The 20,406-nt window shown below is 35.7% G+C and overlaps 1 protein-coding gene across 1 annotated transcript in view; it reads right to left on the bottom strand.

Moving 5' to 3' along the window:
• Positions 1 to 788: 788 nt before the first annotated feature.
• The window catches only part of LRCH1 (leucine rich repeats and calponin homology domain containing 1), a gene marked incomplete at its 5' end in the record, with an annotated part of 126,933 nt that continues 107,315 nt past the window's right edge, over positions 789 to 20,406 (bottom strand). Inside the window, 4 exons of the mRNA XM_082005656.1 lie at positions 789 to 1,100; positions 8,714 to 8,791; positions 10,641 to 10,778; positions 14,568 to 14,677. Coding sequence (XP_081861782.1) covers positions 894 to 1,100; positions 8,714 to 8,791; positions 10,641 to 10,778; positions 14,568 to 14,677 — 533 coding nt within the window. The 3' untranslated portion in view covers positions 789 to 893. The remainder of the gene's footprint in view (positions 1,101 to 8,713; positions 8,792 to 10,640; positions 10,779 to 14,567; positions 14,678 to 20,406) is intronic.

The raw sequence follows: 20,406 nt of genomic DNA, 5'->3' as shown, positions 1-20,406 counted from the left end.
ACAGAGACAAGATAGTGATGTGACTTGCTTGACATCACACGTTAAGAATGGCAAATACAGGAATCTAACAGCTCAGACTATCTTACTGTATCACACTGTAACCCACGGTCTTCATCCTGAAACATTCTAAAGCCCCTGGCATATTGAGGGTTGCTCACACCCACTACTAATTCACAGCTAACTTTTGGGGTGTAACATAGCAAATGTTTAAAAGCAGTTCAATGCCACTTTGTGCAACAGAAGAAAAAGATTATTCTATGGAATCTGAAGAAAAACAAAATATAAGTATTAAAGCGTAACTACTCCAGTACGGAATTTAATTGGAACAGTGGAGATGACCAACAATCTTTAAGGTTACAGTACTCTTGTTAATCTAAAGGATTTAAAAATAACAGTAATTTGAAAGATAGTTCTCTAAGTGCTCATAACACAATGTATGTTGAGATAATTGGCACCAACTCCGAAAATACTATCATCTTGTTGAAGTGCCACCTCAGTTGCTTCAATATCTGCAACATTCTTGGATTTTCACAAAAAGAAAGAGGCTCAGTTCTGTTTAGCTTGTGATACACATCTAGCCTACACCCAGAAGTGGGATAAAGGGTAGCTTCACTGCTTTAACACACGTAGTATGTAGTCTAGGCAACATAAAAGAAAATGAACTATAAATAAAGAGGTACATAAGTTCTTAAGCTAAGGGTGTAGGGAGGACAAGAGATGGGACTTGTCTTCAAGATGCTACTCACTCTCTCCCCTATTTCAAGAGATTAATAAAGATATTACAAGAAAGGGAAGTGAGGGAAAGGGAGAAGTTTGTAAGACAAAGGAAGGAAATTAAGTACCTGTAATTTGTCAGAGACAAAGCAGAAAGTTTGTGTGCACATGCGAACAGGTTATGCTGTTAGCACATTCCAGTGATAAGTTATATACATCAAGACTATAAAAAGTATGTGGAAAAGACAAAAGCCTATTAGATCCCAGGAGCGAAAGGTAGAAGTTGATTGTGGGGTTTTCTCCCCGAGGGCGAGCAGAGTGTCAACAGTCTTTCGAATGTGACGAATATCCGACTGCAGGATGTCATACGGAGAGCAGAGGTCAGCCTATCCCGAAGGGCAGCCATTAGAACAGAAAAAAACAGTGCATAAAATTAAAAATACAAAAATGGAAAGATATTGATAAATAAATTATCACAATATTCTAGCATAAACATGTAGGAATAGCTTCTTCCTAGTATTTCCTTAGTCACTAGACACCCCAGCTTTCTTTTATTTCCTCTAATTACTGAAGCTATCATATAATATCAGAATATTAAGACAGAAGAGCTCAGGCCTTCATATCCTTCCAAATTATGCCCAGATTCTCAAGGGTGAGGAGGTGCATGTGATCCACTTATTCCAATGATATCTGCACACCTTTGTCCGTCTGGGCCTTGTTCAAATTCTTAAATGGAACCAGTTGTAAAATCTAACTTATACAATAGCAAACAGTGGGTTAGAAAGCCGTTAAAAGCACAAGCAGCAGCCATATGAAGTCTAAAGAAAAAGTACCTAAAGAAATTAAGTATGCAAAATTCTCTAAAATAATAAACTAAAACTTGGTATTCAAGTATCATCTTAAATGATACCCTGAGACTGAAACCGAAAAAGTCAACATAGCACTAACTATATCTAATTTTAATAAAATTTCTAAACTTAAGAATTTGACAATAAATTCCTTCGGTAGCATTTTAAAAGTTATCAGCAGGTTAGATTCCCATACTTTTTCTGGAAAGTATCAGTGACTTCATGCAGCAATTTACTCTAGACTAGCTATACAAAATGAAGTGTCATAGGTAATGATATCAATATGCATATACAATATTTAACATTAAAATCAAACCAAGCAAAAACTAGTACTTTCAAAACACAAACTAAGATATACCACTTTACATTGCAAATGAGGCCTTACTATCAACAAAACTGGTAAATATTTATGGAATAAAATTATACAAAGTAGGAAAGAGATCCCCTGTTTCAAAGGAACACCGTGTTTATTTAGCAGCTTTTCCATTTCACTTGCTTAATGAACTGACAGTGCACCCAATAAATGTAGACATGGAAGTTCAGATGTCTCTTTTCTGTTAGTGCAAAGTTTCAAGTTCTAGTTGGAAATAAATTAAACTTTAAGAATATTTAAAAGGCCCTTCTATTCTGAAAAGTGACTAGTAAAACTGGAATTCAGAACTGTCATTCATACACAAAGGAAAAAGTGACACTTTTTAAAAAATTTTTTTCTTTTTTGCTTGCCTGGTTCCAGCTTTAACAGGAGTTAAAAGCTGCAGAATTTTAATTTTGTTACTTAGGCCAGCAGATGCATAGAGGGGAAAAACACCCTGACTAGCAACAACAATGCCATTTTTATAGTCACTTTTCAGGATTTTTTCAGCTCAAGATTTTAGTGCGATAATAAATGTCAATGCAATTGTATTTGGCTTTTTCTAAAGGATGAACACTCACAGATGAAAACATGCTTATCTTGTTTAAAAATGGGATAGGACTAGTACTGCATTCAAGAACATCTACATCCACACACTGCTTACCACAGAAACTAATTTTAGCGCAAACCAACAGCTCCTCACTACCAGCTATGTAATATATTGCACTTTTACCGAAGACACCAAGAAACCCAGCAAATGCTGGATTAATTTTGAAATAGCATACAAGACTCAACTCCCACTTGTTGCATATATATCCTGCAAATAAGTATCTAAGATACACTGAACTTGAACTTATATAAAAAAATTGATAGAACTTTAAAACAAGGACTTAAAAAAATTTTTTTTTGTCCAAAAAAACCCACCAACAGTGCCTACTGCAGTCAGATGGGAGAAGGAAGCAATTTCAGAGTTAGAGAATGAGAGCTGATAATAGGTTGAATTTTTACAGAGGCTGAAGAACTTGCTAACCAGAGATTAGCATACTCAGCAGCATACAGGAAAAGTCAAAGTGTACAAAAACAGCCAACACATGCAGAAGAAACTTCCTATAGGAGCCACAACGCTGCGCTTTATTGAAATTCAGTGAAACCTGGGGAAGTTTGAGAAATGCTGCTTATTTTTGCGTGTTCTGTGACAATGGATAATTTGGTATTACATTCACATTTTATAAGTAAAATGTTTATATTGTATGTATTTTAAACTTCTGTAATGTAATTCTAGATTGTAGGGGAAAAAAAAAAATATTTGCAGTAATGGTGAACGTATTTCCACTCAAGCTATCAGAATTTTTAAGAAGCTGTGAAATGAAAATACCAAACTAAAACATGACATCATGGAATAGTGAAAAAGTATATGACCCCCACCCAAAGTCTCAAAGACAACGAACCAACCACCCATCGCAAGCACTGCCCTTCTCATTTAGGAGACTGAAATTATTAGTAATAAAGAACTAAAAAGATACATACACTTAATCATTACATTTATGGACTGACTTGTGATATCTATGAAGCTACATGATTAAATCATACAGCTGCCAACATCATGCACGCAGAATACACACAGTAAGATGGAAGCGGAATGACAAAAGCATAACCAGCCGTTCATGTGCACAAACCACCCTCATTCTACGTGCTCCTGCAGTGACTGTGAAGACAGCAACCTCCTCAAATTTTGACTCTGGTAAAAAAAGTCAGCGTAAGTTTGCAGAAGTGCATTAGAGAATGAATATGCATTTATATGCATATGAATATGAATTTAATATGCACTACGCTCAAGACACAAATGAAAGGAACCGCAGAATTACACTTTCAATACTCTGACAGCATACTTAACCACTTAACTCTGTGGCGTGGGCCAAATAGTGTACATTGCTGAGCACAGAAAGAAAGGGCGGAGAAAGGAATCATACCTGATAAAACTTACTGCAACTTCATGGATGTCTCATGATGAAACTATGGAGAAGTAACTCATTACATGAATTGATCAGACAACAAGTGTAAGTGGCAATGAAAATATACCTCGCATTAGAACTGAGAAACATGATTACCAGTTGAAACACTAATAGGAGGATGGAAGATAAAGCACTTTACACTCTCTGCTTGGTTGCTTCTTTTACTTTGTTCTGCCAGGTTTAGCACACACAAGCCACCTGTTTTTTTCCTGTTTGTTTTACTTAATTAGTAATTCCTACACTAACACAAATCTTGCTGATTTTTAGAATAATTGTGGCCGATACAACATAGTGGAATTAGTTTTCAGAGGAGGAGGCAAGATGCAGTAATAGCTCCTGTTTGCAGGACTTGAAAGTCACAGGAAGGGGAACGGCTAAGCCTTTTGTAATCTGAATATTCACATGATTATTTATGATCAAAAAAGCCACTTCTTACTATCACTCCTTTCTGTTCAGTATGTGTACACCAAGTAGCTGACTGAAAATCTGAGAGACATGGCAGAAGTCTCTCAGTCCCACCTGAGAAATAACTTGTCCCACTAAACCTTGTTACTACTACTGACATGCTGGAACACAGCAGCTCAATAAAGCTGCTGTAACAATTGGCTGTGAAAGACTTCACTTTATCACTACTTTTTATCAACAGAAATTACCGTTCTAGTATTCATCATGATAACTTAAGTCTACCTTTTTTCAAGCTATATGAAGATTGACAAGGTGTATCTGTGAATGCGGGGAAAGTCTTTCTTTCCTTTTTAAAAAAATAACCATACCTAATTTCACTGACCTGAAGAGGCCCTATAAAGGGCCAAGAAGTGTCTAAACTGTCAAGATATTACATTAGAGTTGCAGATCATAAAACCTAATTCATGGTTTTGTAAAAAGATAACATCTGCATTTTGGCTCACAAACATTGAAAACACTGCTGAATTTCTTTTCTGACAAAATGCTTAGAAGGTCCTACTTCTGGTATGCCATATTTGTTCATAATTGTGAACTGAAGCAACGCAGACCAAAACTTGCAACTTTTGCCTTTCAAATAACACATTACATTTACAGCTTTGTTTTGGTCTAAATCTCACTTATGATGAAGTATCATTCAGCTCAGCACAAATCACATTTTTTTCCTTTTGACAGGAATATTTGTTAATGTTACTGAAAGTGCGTAAGACAAAAAAGCTCTATAATATGCATTACCAAGAATTAACAACTACCAAGAATGAAAGTTAAATATTAAGTCATTGATTTGCAGATTAAAATGGGAAAGTCTACTTCTTTGCTACTGGTAAGAATACTGATTCTAATGTGCTGACAAGTTGAAAAAATTTATATGAATGTTTTTGTCTTTATTTACATATATTGTTACTGGTTTTATGAAAGAGCAGTTGAAACCAAAATACTTCCATAACTTTACGTACATGCTCATGTGATAATAAATCAGACTTTCCTGATTTAATACCTCTGGGTTGCGATGTCACTAAGAAGAGTAAAACTGCATTAGAACCGGTACGTTTGACACGTTGGAGGCCACACTTAAACACAAAGAGAAATAAAGCAAAAAAAAAAGCTTTATTTTTTAAACCCAGAAAGTGTGAAAGGGTGGGTGCCATATAAGTGGACAAGCATTGTAGGTGGTGTCACTAGTGGCTTCATATGACATTAACAATCTATTCCAGTGAATGGTACCATTGAAGTACTGCATGTCATTCTCAAAAATGCAGGACAGGCACCCCTACTTACCACATATCTACTGCCTCTTGTTTATTCAGTCTGTATCAGCCAAAAATTAGGAGTGTTTTTCATTCTATAGCTATTACAGGGGAAATTAGGCAATTTGACAATTTTTAGTTAACCGTGTAAAATAAAGGCTTCTTTTGTACTTTTTTAAGTTACAAAGATTATACCTTTCCTGTCATACACTTCCTGAGGGGCACAGCAAAGATGTTTTCTGAATCTTCAGGCTTTCAGATGCTTAGCTGCCACCATCCCTTTCTCACAAACAAAAATTTTGTTTTGTCTCAAAAAATTATCACTTACAAAGATATCTGACATCCTGCAATAAAAAAAGGCTCTACAGGAAAAGTTAGTGGCAAAGCTTGACACAAGTTGCTTGTCCGACAGTCACACGTTTCATAGCCTCCCGGTGCAGTAAGAGCCTTGCTATTTAGTTTCTTATTTAAGGTTCAGAACCATAAGCTTAAAACATCCCTTTTGCCTATGATCCAACGCATTCCTTCTGCATATGATCAGGAGCATCTTATGGCCGTTAACAGAAAGTGATTTCAAGATGGCACCCATTGTACTGAAATTCTCATCTGGCAGATAATGGCTTTGGGACGCCAGTTGACACACAATTCCAGAATCATCTACATACCAGATCATTATAAAGAGATGCTCATGTTCCTGAATTTTGTATTTGCAATTCTTTGGTCAAGACACCAACTCCTGATGCTTATTATGACACATTTGGATATGGATATCAACTGCATTTTTCTACATTTGGGTGAAGTTTCCCAGTAGCATTCTGGGGAAAGCAATTTTGACCCAAGAATTGAATGGTGAAAGCCACAGAAGTAAGACACCCTGCACATCCGCACAACACAGTAATTACTTAGCTATTTTCTTGTTTTCATTTTACATGGTTTGACAGGATATTATTCTAAACCTGTGGAGCTCAAGAAATAGCATGTAGTCTATTCCATTCCATAAATAACTAAAACAAACCGAGAGGAACGATGACAATTTTAAATCCTTAAAAAACATCCATGCAGCAGAATCTCAAGTTAAGTCTCAGGAACTAAACATGGACATAAGTATCACAGAAAAGCCTAATACTTATGGGTATCACATTCCCATAAGATACTTGGGTTTTTTTTTTTTAAAAAAAAAAAAAGAAATAATTCACTGCATTCCTCTTACTGGTTTGTGCAGAGGTAGTTGGGCAATGTGCAACTCATCAACCCAAAGCAGCATTAAACACCATCTGTAGTTCTTTAAAAACTTCATACTTGCTATCATACAACTTTGTATTCCTAATACACATCCCTCCAACATGCGGCAAAGTTCTGTCATCTACCACCTAATTCCGCAACACAATGGATTTTCACAGTACATCGCATATACATTTACAAATTACTGACAGCTAATAAAAAAGAATATCATCAGAGTACTTAAAACCCATCATAAATCTACAATTGCAAGCCATTCCTTTAACATTTAAGCAAATTAGGTTTTCCTCTCAAAAGAAGTTAATGCTTATTTAAATTCATAAGGATGGGTAGCTTATAAATCAGATTGGTAAGATCTGGCCTTGTGCTTAATGCTCTGTGCAACTCTGCAACAAATACAACTTATAAAAATAAAAAAAATTCCTAAAAAATTACACACTAATTTTAATGGAAGCATTAAAGAGGAGAGGTAATAAATACATAAAAATGTTTATTCATAGGAAACAAAAAGGTATTTTTCCAGAAAGCTTACTTGTAGAAATCCAAAATAAAAAACTCAAGAGTAAAGGCTCAGCATCTGTAACATGGCACTGCAAGGATCTTTGCAAATTTTTCTCTTTTATTTCTATTTCTGAATGATCTCTTGACAACAATGAAAACAGCTCCTGGCCTTTTCTTTCCCAACAGGCTATATCCAGAAAAACCTTACTTGTATTCTAATTCAGTGAATAATTTATGATGCATCAGGATACAATGAATTTTGGGGCTGCTTAAGAAACACTCCATATCTACAAGCCCACAGCACTGAAGTTTTGATCTTCTCCAAAGAGAAATTTTAATTCTACTATGAAATCATTCTAACATAATAAATTATATAATTACAAAAACTAAATCAACGATTACAACTTAGAGACCCAGCCCATAATACACATTTATGATGAACCACTGATTGGAGTTGTAAGATAAAAGTCTTCAAAATTCCTACAAATAGCAAAAATGAACTGTTACTTTTGCTGTCCTCCAAATCAAGTACTAAAATATAGATGAGATATAAAGAATTTAAACTGGAATCCTTTCCCTTTCTCTTAACAGGTACTTATAGACCATAAGGGAGTCTTCAAAATATTCCCAACGGAACTCCAGAATTCACTACATTAGTTATAAAGATACTTTTCCTTATTAATATGAGAAGCAATTACATGATCAATGCTGCCATTCTTAAATGAAAAACAGAAGACACCAAGCACTGCCATTTCCCTATTTCCAACTTCTGAAACACTTATATCTACATTATAGAACACCCTTACTCATACGTATGTTCCATGCTTAACACACAATGGTTTTCTTCACATCACTGCAGAAGTGTGTGTACAAGAGATGAGTGTGTTGTTAGTCATTTTTACAATACATACTACAGAGTACTTAATATTGTAAAAAAAGGAAAATAATTACAAAGAATGAAGTCCATATTCTGAAAGCACTAGGTAAAAATGCAGCTATGTTCTATAGCAAAAAAACCCAGCAAACTTTTGATTAATTACATGTTACATATTACCTAATTACCATATTTATATTTCTTTCCCAAGGCAAAGATAAGGAGGTACTGGGGATAATACTCAATTACCAATTTAAGACAAAAGTTGCAATTCTTAAGTGCTACGACAGGAGCCACTTAAATGCACCAAAGTAGTATTAAATCACATTATTTAAATAATTTTTTTTAATTACATGTTTTTATGACTGAAAACCTGTAGTTCATAAAGCTACCCTTCAGCTTTGAAGTAATTCATGTGTTTTGCATTTTTGATCATCTAGAAATGACAAATTTAACTAAATTACCTCTGGTATTCCCAGTTTTCTACATGCATCCAGAAAGTTTTCCACGTTTCTCCTGCATTTGGCCATGCTAAGCTTAGGCTGTAAAAACAAGAAAAAAGAGTTTATGGCAAAAGAAAGCAGTAACGTTCATTCAGTCAATAAATTAATCTATTGCATTATTCTTGTACTGATGCACCATTTCCATATTTCTCCTGAAAACAATGTATACATTTCTGCTCAACTTTTTTTTAAACCACTCTAAAAACATCATGCCTATAAATACAATCTGAGTGAGTTGTGCAAGCCATGTGTTTTTACTTAGTTATTAAAGTCACCAACACATTTAGATCTCTACTTGTTCACAGCCAGCTTATGAGGTTCTAAAACCTGCCTCTTACAATGACGCGTGATAGATGACATTGATTTTCCGGACAGCAAATAAATGGATTAAGGATTTCAACATACATCATGGGGAATAGACTTATCTGTAATTAACAGGCTCTTACTTTTTGAATATTTTATGTACTCACAAATGTACAGTAACTATATACAATTTTAATGTCTCTGAAGAAGAAATTTCCTATTTCTGTAGAATTTCAAATACTTCTGTAATTTGTCTCAGGACTATTTACCAAATAGTTAAAGAAATATCATGTTAGGAACAAAACCAAACCCAACAACTCACTATTTTACTTTTTCAACGCAAGATGTAAAACAATGGTAATTTGTGAATATCCACGTAAATCAAGAATTCACTATAGTAGCAGGGACTTTAAATAACTAATTTTCTAGGCTAAAGTAATTTGATGGCTGTTTCAAGCATGAGATCATCATCAATATAAAGTTGAAACAAATGAAAATGGTTTTAAATTATTTGCTTTTTGTTATAGAAAACACCACAAGATTTGTATCTTTAAAACAAACAAACAAACAAAACCCAGCAACAAAACTTAAGTTTTTGCCCCAGAAGTTCAAGTTAGCATATTTTGGCAATATTATATTTTTACTAAAGAGAGAAGAAATTTAAAAACAAGCAACAGTAAAAGAAATTCCACTAGATCATCTCAGAAAATGTCTTTTTCCTAACATCTGTCTTCTTGGAAGTTCTTATAAATTGGCTCTGAAATCCACATGCTACTTTCAGAAGTGAGTATCAGGCTGTACACGGCAAATATTTACCAGTATGTACATTAAAAAAAAAAAGGGGGGGGGGGGCAGCAGATAGTCTAAAACCATACAAAACCTCTTCAGAACCAGATTGGTATCAGAAATCTGGAACAAAGGTCTGACCAAGAAAAAGAGATCAATAAACAGAGAAAATACCAAGAAAATTAAGTTTTAAGAAATGTGCACACGCACAGATCACATAGATTTTACGTCCTGAAATCTTCAGGTCCTTAGGTTTAGCAAGCCAATATTAAACCACTACAGCACATGTTTCTATTCCATTCTGTCTGCAGGTAAAAGGAATAGTTTCTACATTTAAGCCAACAGGAAGAATATGCTAATAAGTGCTGTAAGTATGTTAGTTACATGACATCTGCTAAGCCAGACATTTCTAAAGTTAACCTCGTATTTCTTCAATCAGCAAATAAGGGGTTAATTTTCTTTTAAAAAGGGTCTCCTATAATAAAATCTTGTAATTATAGAATTTTGTAGTCTACTGAACAAAAAAGCATTATGAAAAAAATCTGAACTGTTGCTAGATCAGAGAGAGGCATGATAATTTTATTCACTTATAGATGCGTATATATACACACACTATATATATAAAAATTAATGAACATTTGAATTTGTAATAATGTAGAAGTTGCCTCTAACAGCAAAGAGCATTCATTGAACAGCAACCTGTTTTATGTAACCAAACATTAATTGGCAATAAAACAGTGATTTTTTAAACATTCCCCCCTGGCCCCCATTCCAATATGACAAGAAACATTCAACTTACTACTGCTGGTGAAGGTACATGAATACTTCCTACAGACCGAGGACGAACGTGATTTACTAAATGGCAGAGAACTACACCATCCATCAGAGCAGACCCCAAGTCCTCAGGCAAACAAATCTTTAGTCTTGTTTCAATGTTCTACAAATGAAGAACACATACACGCTTTAATACAGAAATGGAGGAAGGGGAAAAAAAGGGAATATATGTCCTCATCTTCTCCCATGCTGTAGACACATAGCCAGTTGTGGAGTTTTGGTTTACCAATAAACACCCTACCTTTATATAACCAATCCTTTAAAAACTAAAAATTTACCCTATGTTGATCATGGAATTATGTAAACTTCTTTTAAAGAACTCAACACTTCACATGCTGCTGTCATAATATGCATTTATGTTTATATATACATATAAAAACACATATGCATGCCATTAGCCATATGATTGCACTACATGTGGCTCCCTCCTTTCACCATTCCCTCAACGGTTCTACTTATGCATCTCAAATTTTCTTTATCATCAGCACTTTGAATCAGAACTACATTGTATTCATCACTGTACAAGCAGACAGTAAAAGGCAATCCAATCTTTCGCTAACTAACTCTTAGATTAACTCTCAGATATAATTACTTCTATTACCTTAAAATAGGTATTTCTTATTCCTAGTTGAACCTCCTTAATGTCATTATTCTCTATTATTGCATTACCTCGATCTATGTTGGGTGTTTTAGATGAAAATAGATTATTCTCTTTAGAATCAAAGGAGAGTAGGTTGGAAGGGATTTCTGAAGGTCATCTGGTCTAACAAATTTGAAATGAGATCCGAGGCTTGGTTAGTTATATTTTGGATATGTGCAGGGAGGAGATTGCACAACATCTCCAGGCAACCTTGTTCAGTGTTTCACCACCCTTACTGCAAAGAATCTTCTCCTTATAGCTACTCGAAATTTCTTTCTCTGCAATTTGTGCCACTGCCCCTCACTCTTCAACTATGTATTTCTGAAAAGCCTGCTTTATGTTCTCTATTATACCCTTCAGGCAGCTGAGGACAATCATATGATATTCTCAGAACTCTCTTCTCCAAGCAAAAGAAATCCAGCTCTTCACTTCTTCCTCATACATCCTTTTTTTGGGTGTCCTTACCATGAATTAACCTCCACTGAACTCACTCTGGGGTTTCCTTATATTTTCCCCATTTTTCTTTTACTACGCACACTACTCAAGTACCCACACGTACAGTCTCACAAGTGCTAAATGAGGGAGTCCATCATGTCTACTAATATGTTTTGCTTTCACCTTGGATTAATTCATACATTAGAAAACATTTTTGGTATAGGAGATACGTACAAAAAAGTTATACATGAAAGAGTGTGTTTTGAGACTTTTTTTCCAAATCTGTTACAAACAGGTTTATATAAGTTAATGAATTAAAAATTGCTTCTCTTAAAAAATTGATTTGCCTGTTGGGAGACTTCTCAGTATAGATCAGGGTGCTTTTTTTATTTTTTACAACACTATTTCAGTGCCAGTTCACGGTTTCAGATTAGATTTAATTAAAATTGAAGACTTCAAGAAGTGGATCAATTCTTTTTCAATTTTGTCTCCACTGAAGAACTGTTCTCTTGTTCAAAATCATCCATCATCAAAATCATCCACAGCAGCACACAATTTGTTCCACTTAGCATGTCAAAACTTTTGAAAGTTTACCCTTTGAGTGACAAAAATCAACCAGTATTTCTTGCTAGACCACTGCTCAAGAATAAGTGGCAAATCACTCTTGAAATGACAACTCTCTTAAGTGACCGTGGATGTATACAAAATCAAATGGCTCAAATGGAGGAAAATCAAGTATGTCTCTGAAGAAAGAGTCTTATGAAATGTAACAACTTCTGTAAAAACACACTATTCTAAAGAAAAGGGGGGAATGTTTGTAAGAAACACCAGTGTTCTTACAATATATGGCTCGGGTGAAGCGGTTGAGCTCAAGGTAACTGTTCATTTAGGTTTCTAAATAAGGAACCCGAGTACTGTAATAGTTGTTCCTTCTTGTTTAGGGCCCAGCTTGGTTAACGCTGCAGGTTCTGTGGAGTCTCACTAAATTCTAATGTACCATGAAATGATTCAAGAGCAAAATATACTAACAGATACGTTTATTCAATAAATATGAACTTGATTTACATGTTCTGGGCTATTTTCTTGTACAGTACTTACTAAGGGACCCAGTATACCAGAGTAAATTTCATTAATTTGAAAAATCTCACTATGTGCTTCCAAATAGGGCCAATCTTCTAGCTTCTGTCACCACACCTTGACCTGTAATCAAACTCCTCACAAGGGACAACAGAACTTTAATTTCAGGACACAATGCTTCAGGTTGGGGGCAAAGGATACTGCATGGAGCTGAAGGCCAATAACACATTAAACCAATATTACTGGTAATACCTAACACTAATACAGTGTAAAGAGATCCTTATTAAGTCACCATTATCATGCCTGATCTGGTGAATAACCTTGTTCTCTTTTCACTGTGAGGATTAGCTGAACTAAAGCACAAGGCAGGAGCCTTCAGTACATTATTTTTAGGAACAATTACTTGGGGACTTGCTACATGTGGTAACTCTTAAAAGAAACGTAAAAAGTTGCATTGACGCTGCTGACTAGACTATGCTCAGAACTACATCCTGCTGCAGTTTATTACTGCATTATTACTTCCATTTTCTTCTCTATTACCAGTAAGTCTGTCTCATCTAATTCCTGCATCCTGTCCTTTTAGCACCATCCAAATTTAGAATTGGTAATGTATTACATTCAATCAGCTATGCTGACTCTTCAGCAAGATCTGTTCTGTTCAAAAATTCACCAAGACAAAGTAAGATTAATCCAAACTTAAAGCAGGTGAGGGCCTGAGGTAAGAGAATGGAGATCTAGAAGTCCTTGTAGTTCTGTTAAACAACCTGCCATTTAAACACTATTTGGTAAGGAGAAAAAAGTGAACCGTCTTGCTTTAAAATTAAATAATACAAGATATGCTATGTAAAATAAATGAATAATTTTTTAATTAGTCATTCCATGAAGCTAATGACATAAGAACAAATAATCTTGTAATTAAGTTGTGATACCTACCGCGCTTTCAGGATTTGCACTGTGCTTAGGAGTGCAACGATACCATCTCTTCTGTTGGTAACATGACATAACTGGAAACCTTGAGGTTCAGGCTCACAACATTTCTTGTGGCAAAGACTGTCATCTTTTTTTCTTTTTTTCTTTTTTTTTTTTTTCTTTTTGGACACAGATAGGTGTCACACAAACAGCACTACCTAGGTATTAGCTGTGTAACACAGATCCTATGCAACCACATGCAGCAATTTCTGCATCAGGCTCTAGCTTCTATATTCAAGATAATACATCAGCTAACCATCTTGTATATTCAGATCTTCAAGTGATGAAATACTAATTTTATTTCTAAGAAAGTTGTTTCAAGCATTAGTTATGTGCTTTAAAAAAGAAGTTTCTAACCAGCTTTAACTAATAGATTTCATTACGCCTTTTACTTGCTAGACTGAAAACTTCTCCAGGTGTTAGGGAAATAGTTTCTAGACCTTTCCACCTCTTAAGCGATCACTTTATCCTTTCTGATGAAATAAATTCTTAATTCCACCAGTGAAAGACATGCTGTTTAACTGTATTTCATTCAGGTAGCTCCCATTATTATTTCCCATTTTTACAAAACCCTTCCTGAAGTACAGACATCTGACTGTGATAAAGCACTTCAGGAATGGTCTCATCAATGTGATTTGCAGAAGTAATACTTCCTCATTTAACCTTTTTAATATTCTCCTACTTAAGACAATTTTCCCAAAGAATTTTTTGTTTTTTAAATAAAAAAAAAAAAACATTCCATTAGCACAAATTAATTCTACCAACACATACCTCACGTAGCTGTTCCACAAGCTCTCTCTCTTCTCTCATCTGCTCCATTTTCCTTCGAATTGTAAATTGTGGATCTATTGACTCCAAATTTCTTTGTGGTCTTAAGAACACTATGATTTTTAAAAAAAGACAGATTTTAGTTTAAAAACAAACACTTTGATTTATTAATTTCTAAACGAAGCAAAATCCTTAGGCACTGCCTCCAGCAAAAACTGTTAGAAAATTTCTCTGTCCTCAGGAAGACAGCAAAATTTGATCTTGGATTACAATCATAAATGGATATTTTCCAGATGTTGCTCTGAACAGCATCGTTCACCATCAACAGAATGGGTAACTTTTCAACCAAAATCTAATCTCAACAGACAAGTTTTGTCAGATGATTAAGCCCCAGCAGTGTCCCTGATGTGAGAATCCCTTAGCGATTCTGATCTGTACAAAACTTTGTATCTAACATGGTAGGAAACACTTCTTAAGTATAACTTACTAAGTAGAACCCTCTCCCTACAATCTGCTGAATTGTGTAACAAGCTATAACAAGAATCTTCCGACACAGGACATACTGCACACTAGGTAATGTTATACTAAAAAAACCCGCCACCGAGCAGAGACTACTGTATGCAGACTTCGCCAGTCAGTAAATCTGCCTACATTAAAAAGTCGTATTGCAAACGTAGCATTGCACAAACTCTCCACAGTACTCCCTCCCACCAATCCAAGTTCTGTCTACTGTATCACTTTGCCCACACATAGTTCCTTGAAATAATTACATGAAATCTCTGCGTATATGCAACACTACGCTTCCTTGTTTTGTGATCAATGACTGTCTTGAATGGTTCTGAAGAACAAGATGCACGTTCAAAATGCAACTGTCACCTGTTTGCCCCTCAAATTATAGGCCAACTTGATCGTTATGGAAAATGATACTGATTAAAAGAAAGAGCATTTTGTATTATTACTTTCCCACCTCTGTCCTCCTGAAGGCAACATGAGGCCCGAAGTACCAATTAATTGGGTGGAAAGTACAATGCCTAGAAACCTCAGTTTTTACATACAGTTACTGCTCAGTCTCAATTTTGTTAATTTAAGGCCATTAAAGAAAGAGAGGATAATTTCTAGGTCGATAAGTAACAGCACAGAAGAGAGGAGCCTTTTGTTTCCTAAAATGCACATCAGAAAACTGGAAGTGTATGAATTGCCAATAGCACCTACTAGACAAATGAAAAATGATGAATTACACTCAACTGTAGAAAAGGTATCCATGGGTGTAATTCTGATGTTCCATTAAAAATTGTGGCACGTCAGTCATTTTATTTAGGTTGAATTTAAAAAATATCAAACAAATTAAATATCAAAAAATATCTAACAAATTAAAAAAATGAACTCCTGGTAGAAGGAAATTTCATCTACATTCTGACCAAAAGTAATGTTCAGTGTTTAATGAAGCCCCCAAATCAGTTCAGGGCCAACATACAAAACTGTACCCTCTGACATCTAGGGCTCAGATAAAGAAGACAAAGTTTATACGAGAAATACTTTGAAACCTCACACAAGTCTAGCCACCAGGAACCTCACCTAACTGTAAGCAGGTTGGTTAAGTAACAAAATTAATAATCTAAGCTACTTCTCTAGCCAAAGGGACAGACAGACACCGCCTAATGCAGTTCAGCCAGTAGGCAGTAGTTCTTTCCCTTATTTACTAAAAAAAGAGCTTAAGGCAACAAACTCCTTGTGTATCCTTAGTTTACTTACCTGAGGCATCAAGACAGAATGAACTATGGCCAGTTACTAAACTTGCTTCCTTCCACTACTTGACTCGCACAGTCATAGTTTTAACTTTTCACAGGCAACTGAAATTTGCTACACTGCTGTTAAATCAGTAATTTTAGGAAATGCCATATTAAAGGCTGTTTGTTAAACAAAACTGCTTTCATATAGAACACCTAAATATTACAGTTTTATGTTAGTAAGCTTGATCCTTTTTAATGTCATCAGAAAGTGGCAGACTGGGAGAACGTCCCAGAGAGAACACGCAGGACAGAACTATAGATACTAAGTGCAGTTCAGTTCCCTTCTCCAGCTGTTAACAGCTGTAACTACTGTTGTTAAGTATAACAATCCATACACCTAATTTCACTACGCCACTTCAAAAGCATTACCTACTGATTTAAATAATTTTAAACTAGTTAATACACTGGTAAATTTCTAATGAAAGCACTAATATATGGTGAAAATGAAACAATTAGAAATATCTAAAATGTTATTTAATAAATCATATAGTAAATCATATCATTTAGGACAGCTACAATGACAACAAAAGTTTTCAAAGTGCAGAAACCAGAACTTCTATTAAACTCCAGAATTGTACTGAATTAAAATTCCTTCATTAGCAACTCTGTAACAATTTACTGGAGACTGCTCCTAAATTTTTAAAAGGTGAAATAAAAATATCTTATCACATTTATTAAAAACTGTAGTTGCAATTTCTAAGGCTTTCATTTTAGAAGTAGTTCGTTGTATAATAATTGAGCTTTGCTGCCTCTCACAGATGAAATACCTAGATAAAACCATGCTTAAAGAGTAATACCGTATTTAAATGGTACTTCAATTCCACTGTAGCTTTCTTAGCAGCAGCAACATTTCAAAAGATTCTTTATGAAAGCATTAGTTCATATTTATGTTCAATTTTGCAAGTATCAGAGTATTATCATGGACCTCATTCAGTCTGGCCACAGCTATCTTTGTTTAGGGTTTTCCTAAGTCAATATGAATGTCCCAAGATTTACTTCCTTCCAATTTCAGACTAACTGTTATTGAAAAGTAGATATCAACATTACTTATTCAATTCTATTCATAAATGAGACACACATTCCACCAAGAGGAAAAAAGCAGGCTAATCACAAGGCAGTTATCAACTACAATTAAAAGTTTCTAAATAAAATAAGTTTAACATTAAAAAACAAAACAATCCCCCCCACACACACATTCAAAAGCATTAGTTATCAAAGTTTCAGCATATACTGAATTTACAGAAAAATGTGCTAATACAGAAAGTTTTCACAGTCCTGAGTATTGCTTGCTTCTCCGCATTACACACATTTTCCAGCAAGGGGAGCCCATATCTCACACAGACCTGACAGTCTATTTTTTTACTCTTTTCAATAGTGAGTTTCTGCTTTCTGAACTCATGGTCAACCAACGTTATTATGTAAAGCTTGTTCCAATAATTTTTTAAAAAGTATTTTGTACAAGTCTCAACAAGTTAAATAGGTAACAGTTAATAATATGGCATGTATTTGACATACCACAGTCTAGCACAAACTTCCTTGTGAAAATTTTCATTTTTATACTGAGTTACAATGCACATAGGTGCACTATTTATAGCACATCAAGGAATTTAGTGTCCTGAGTACTTAGTTTGACAACATTATTCTTCAGATAAACAACAAAATGATTTAAGCTGACTCTAAAAATAATAAACAAGAAGAAGGCTGGACTAAGGACCGGCAGAGATGAAATCAGGCTAAAAATTCGTAGTTTGATTTCTCTTTGATTGATTTATTCAGTCCAAATTTAAGTCACAGTGGAGTTATTACAGAGTCATTTGCTAAACCAAAGCCTCCGCAATGGTATGGACGTTGGTCTTAGGAGACCTGTCTGTTCCAAACCTTATAACCTCCCAGAAACTCTGGACTTGGCCTCCTCTATTACAGAGCTGTTGCCAGATAGTTATATTAAAGATGATATAAGTATTAAGATACTACATTGACGCATGGCATTTCCATATGAAAGGCTACACCTATACAGTGTAGTACTACATAGGGCTGGTGCATGGATCCTCAGCACTGGCTTGCACACATCAACACTGTTAATGTCCTTGCTTCCTGGTACAGTTCTGGTCTGTGCAAACCCACCTCTCTTCTACATCTTGGTATAGACTTGAGGAATAGCACAGGCAAAGGACATTCCCCAAAGGCAGCTTAAATGCAGCCATCCTGTTTTGGAAAGTAAGAGTGCTTAGGTATGGATTTGAATCCTGCTGCGCCAACTAATCTCAGTGCCAGAGAATGGTCTCTGGTGCATTTTAGTTCCAACCATAGGAAGAGACACCTTAGATAACAAACTCTGAAGAGAAAGACAATAGTCCTAATTAAAAATAGTGGTAAAAGCAGTTTTCTGTTGTAACAGCCCAAGGTAATAAACACTAATATTTGTATTTCACTTAAGCTTTGAATGGCATGAGACATCTATCTGTTCCAAATGCACAAGCACATGCTAGTCTATACTGCTCATTTCGTTTAGAAGAGTAAAACACTAACAAATCTAGAGCAACACAGATCAAATTCTGCACTACTACCTCTAGTTTTCCCCTTTCTCTCTTAGAATATTCATCAGCGAAGTGTCAAGCTAGTTTCATATCATCATGAACAAAATTCGGTTTGTCAACTTACCATTATCACAATTCTTATATTCCATACTCATTTCCTCTATGGAGTCGATTCTTTACATATGCTGTCTTCTCTGGTTTTACAATCAAGAACACTGTGGCAACAGCGAGTATTGTCAAGTAATGAACAGAACTAAGAATGCAGGTGTTCTAAACTAAATGTTGGCATTTATCATTCAAGATTTGTGGTCTTGATTTCAATCTGATGTTTTTGACAGTTTCATTCCCTTCCAGTACCTGAACACCCTTCTAATTTTGGGAAACTAGAAGAAAAACAGTCCTACTTAAAAAAAAAAAATCTGCCTATCCAATATGTATAAATGGTTTAATTGTCTAAGCTCTGTTTCTTCTGTCTGACATTTAAATATTAATGCAGTAGACAACTTTGATAGCCCAAACACGGACAGCTTTGCATATTAGTGACAAGACTCAATGTACTATGACAATAACACTCTGGAGAAAAACAAAACAAAAGCAGTAACAATCTCCACTAACATACATGGCCTTCAATATGAACCTCATGTGGTTCAATAAGGCCAAGTATGGGATCCTGCACCTGGCTCAGGGCAAACACCAGTACCAATACAGGCTGGGGGATGAAGGCATTGAGAGCAGCCCTGCCAAGAAGGACTTGGGAGTACTGGTGAAAAGCTGGACATGAGCCGGCAATGAGCGCTTGCAGCCCAGAAGGCCAACCATATCCTGGGCTGCATCCAAAGCAGCGTGGCCAGCAGGTCGAGGGAGATGATTCTGCCCCTCTATTCTACTCTGGGGAGACCTCACCTGGAGTCCTGCATCCAGCTCTGGAGCCCTCAGCACAGGGAAGACATGGACCTGTTGGAGTGGATCCAGAGGAAGAGGGCCACAAAAATGATCCGAGGGATGGAACACCTCTCCTCTGAGGACAGGCTGAGAGAGTTGGGGTTGTTCAGCCTGGAGAAGAAAAGGCTCCAGGGAGACCTTACTGCAGCCTTCCAGTACTTACAGGGGGCTTACAAGAAAGATGGGGACAGACTTTTTAGCAGGGCCTGTAGCAATAGGACAAGGGGTAATGGTTTTAAGGTAAAAGAGGGTAGATTTACACTTGATAGAAGGAAGAAATTTTCACAACGAGGGTGGTGAAACACTGGGACAAGATTGCCCAGAGAGGGGTAGATGCCCCATCCCTGGAAACATTCCAGGTCAGGTTCAACAGGGCTCTAAGCAACCTTGTCTAGTTGAAGATGTCTCTGCTCATGGCAGGGAGGCTGGACTAGATGACCTTTAAAGGTCCTTTCCAACCCAAATTATTCTATGATTTTATGATGCCATGCACAGAGAAATTTGACAGCTTACTAACAGTTTCTGTTGGACAGAAATCACTATTTTTGCTTAGTTGATTGTTTCAGCTTTGTT

This window comes from Phaethon aethereus (genome assembly GCF_964289735.1).
Source record: "Phaethon aethereus genome assembly, chromosome: 1".
Lineage (NCBI taxonomy): Eukaryota > Metazoa > Chordata > Aves > Phaethontiformes > Phaethontidae > Phaethon > Phaethon aethereus.
The sequence above is the reverse complement of the archived record's forward strand: the minus strand, read 5'-3'. Positions and strand labels throughout refer to the sequence as shown.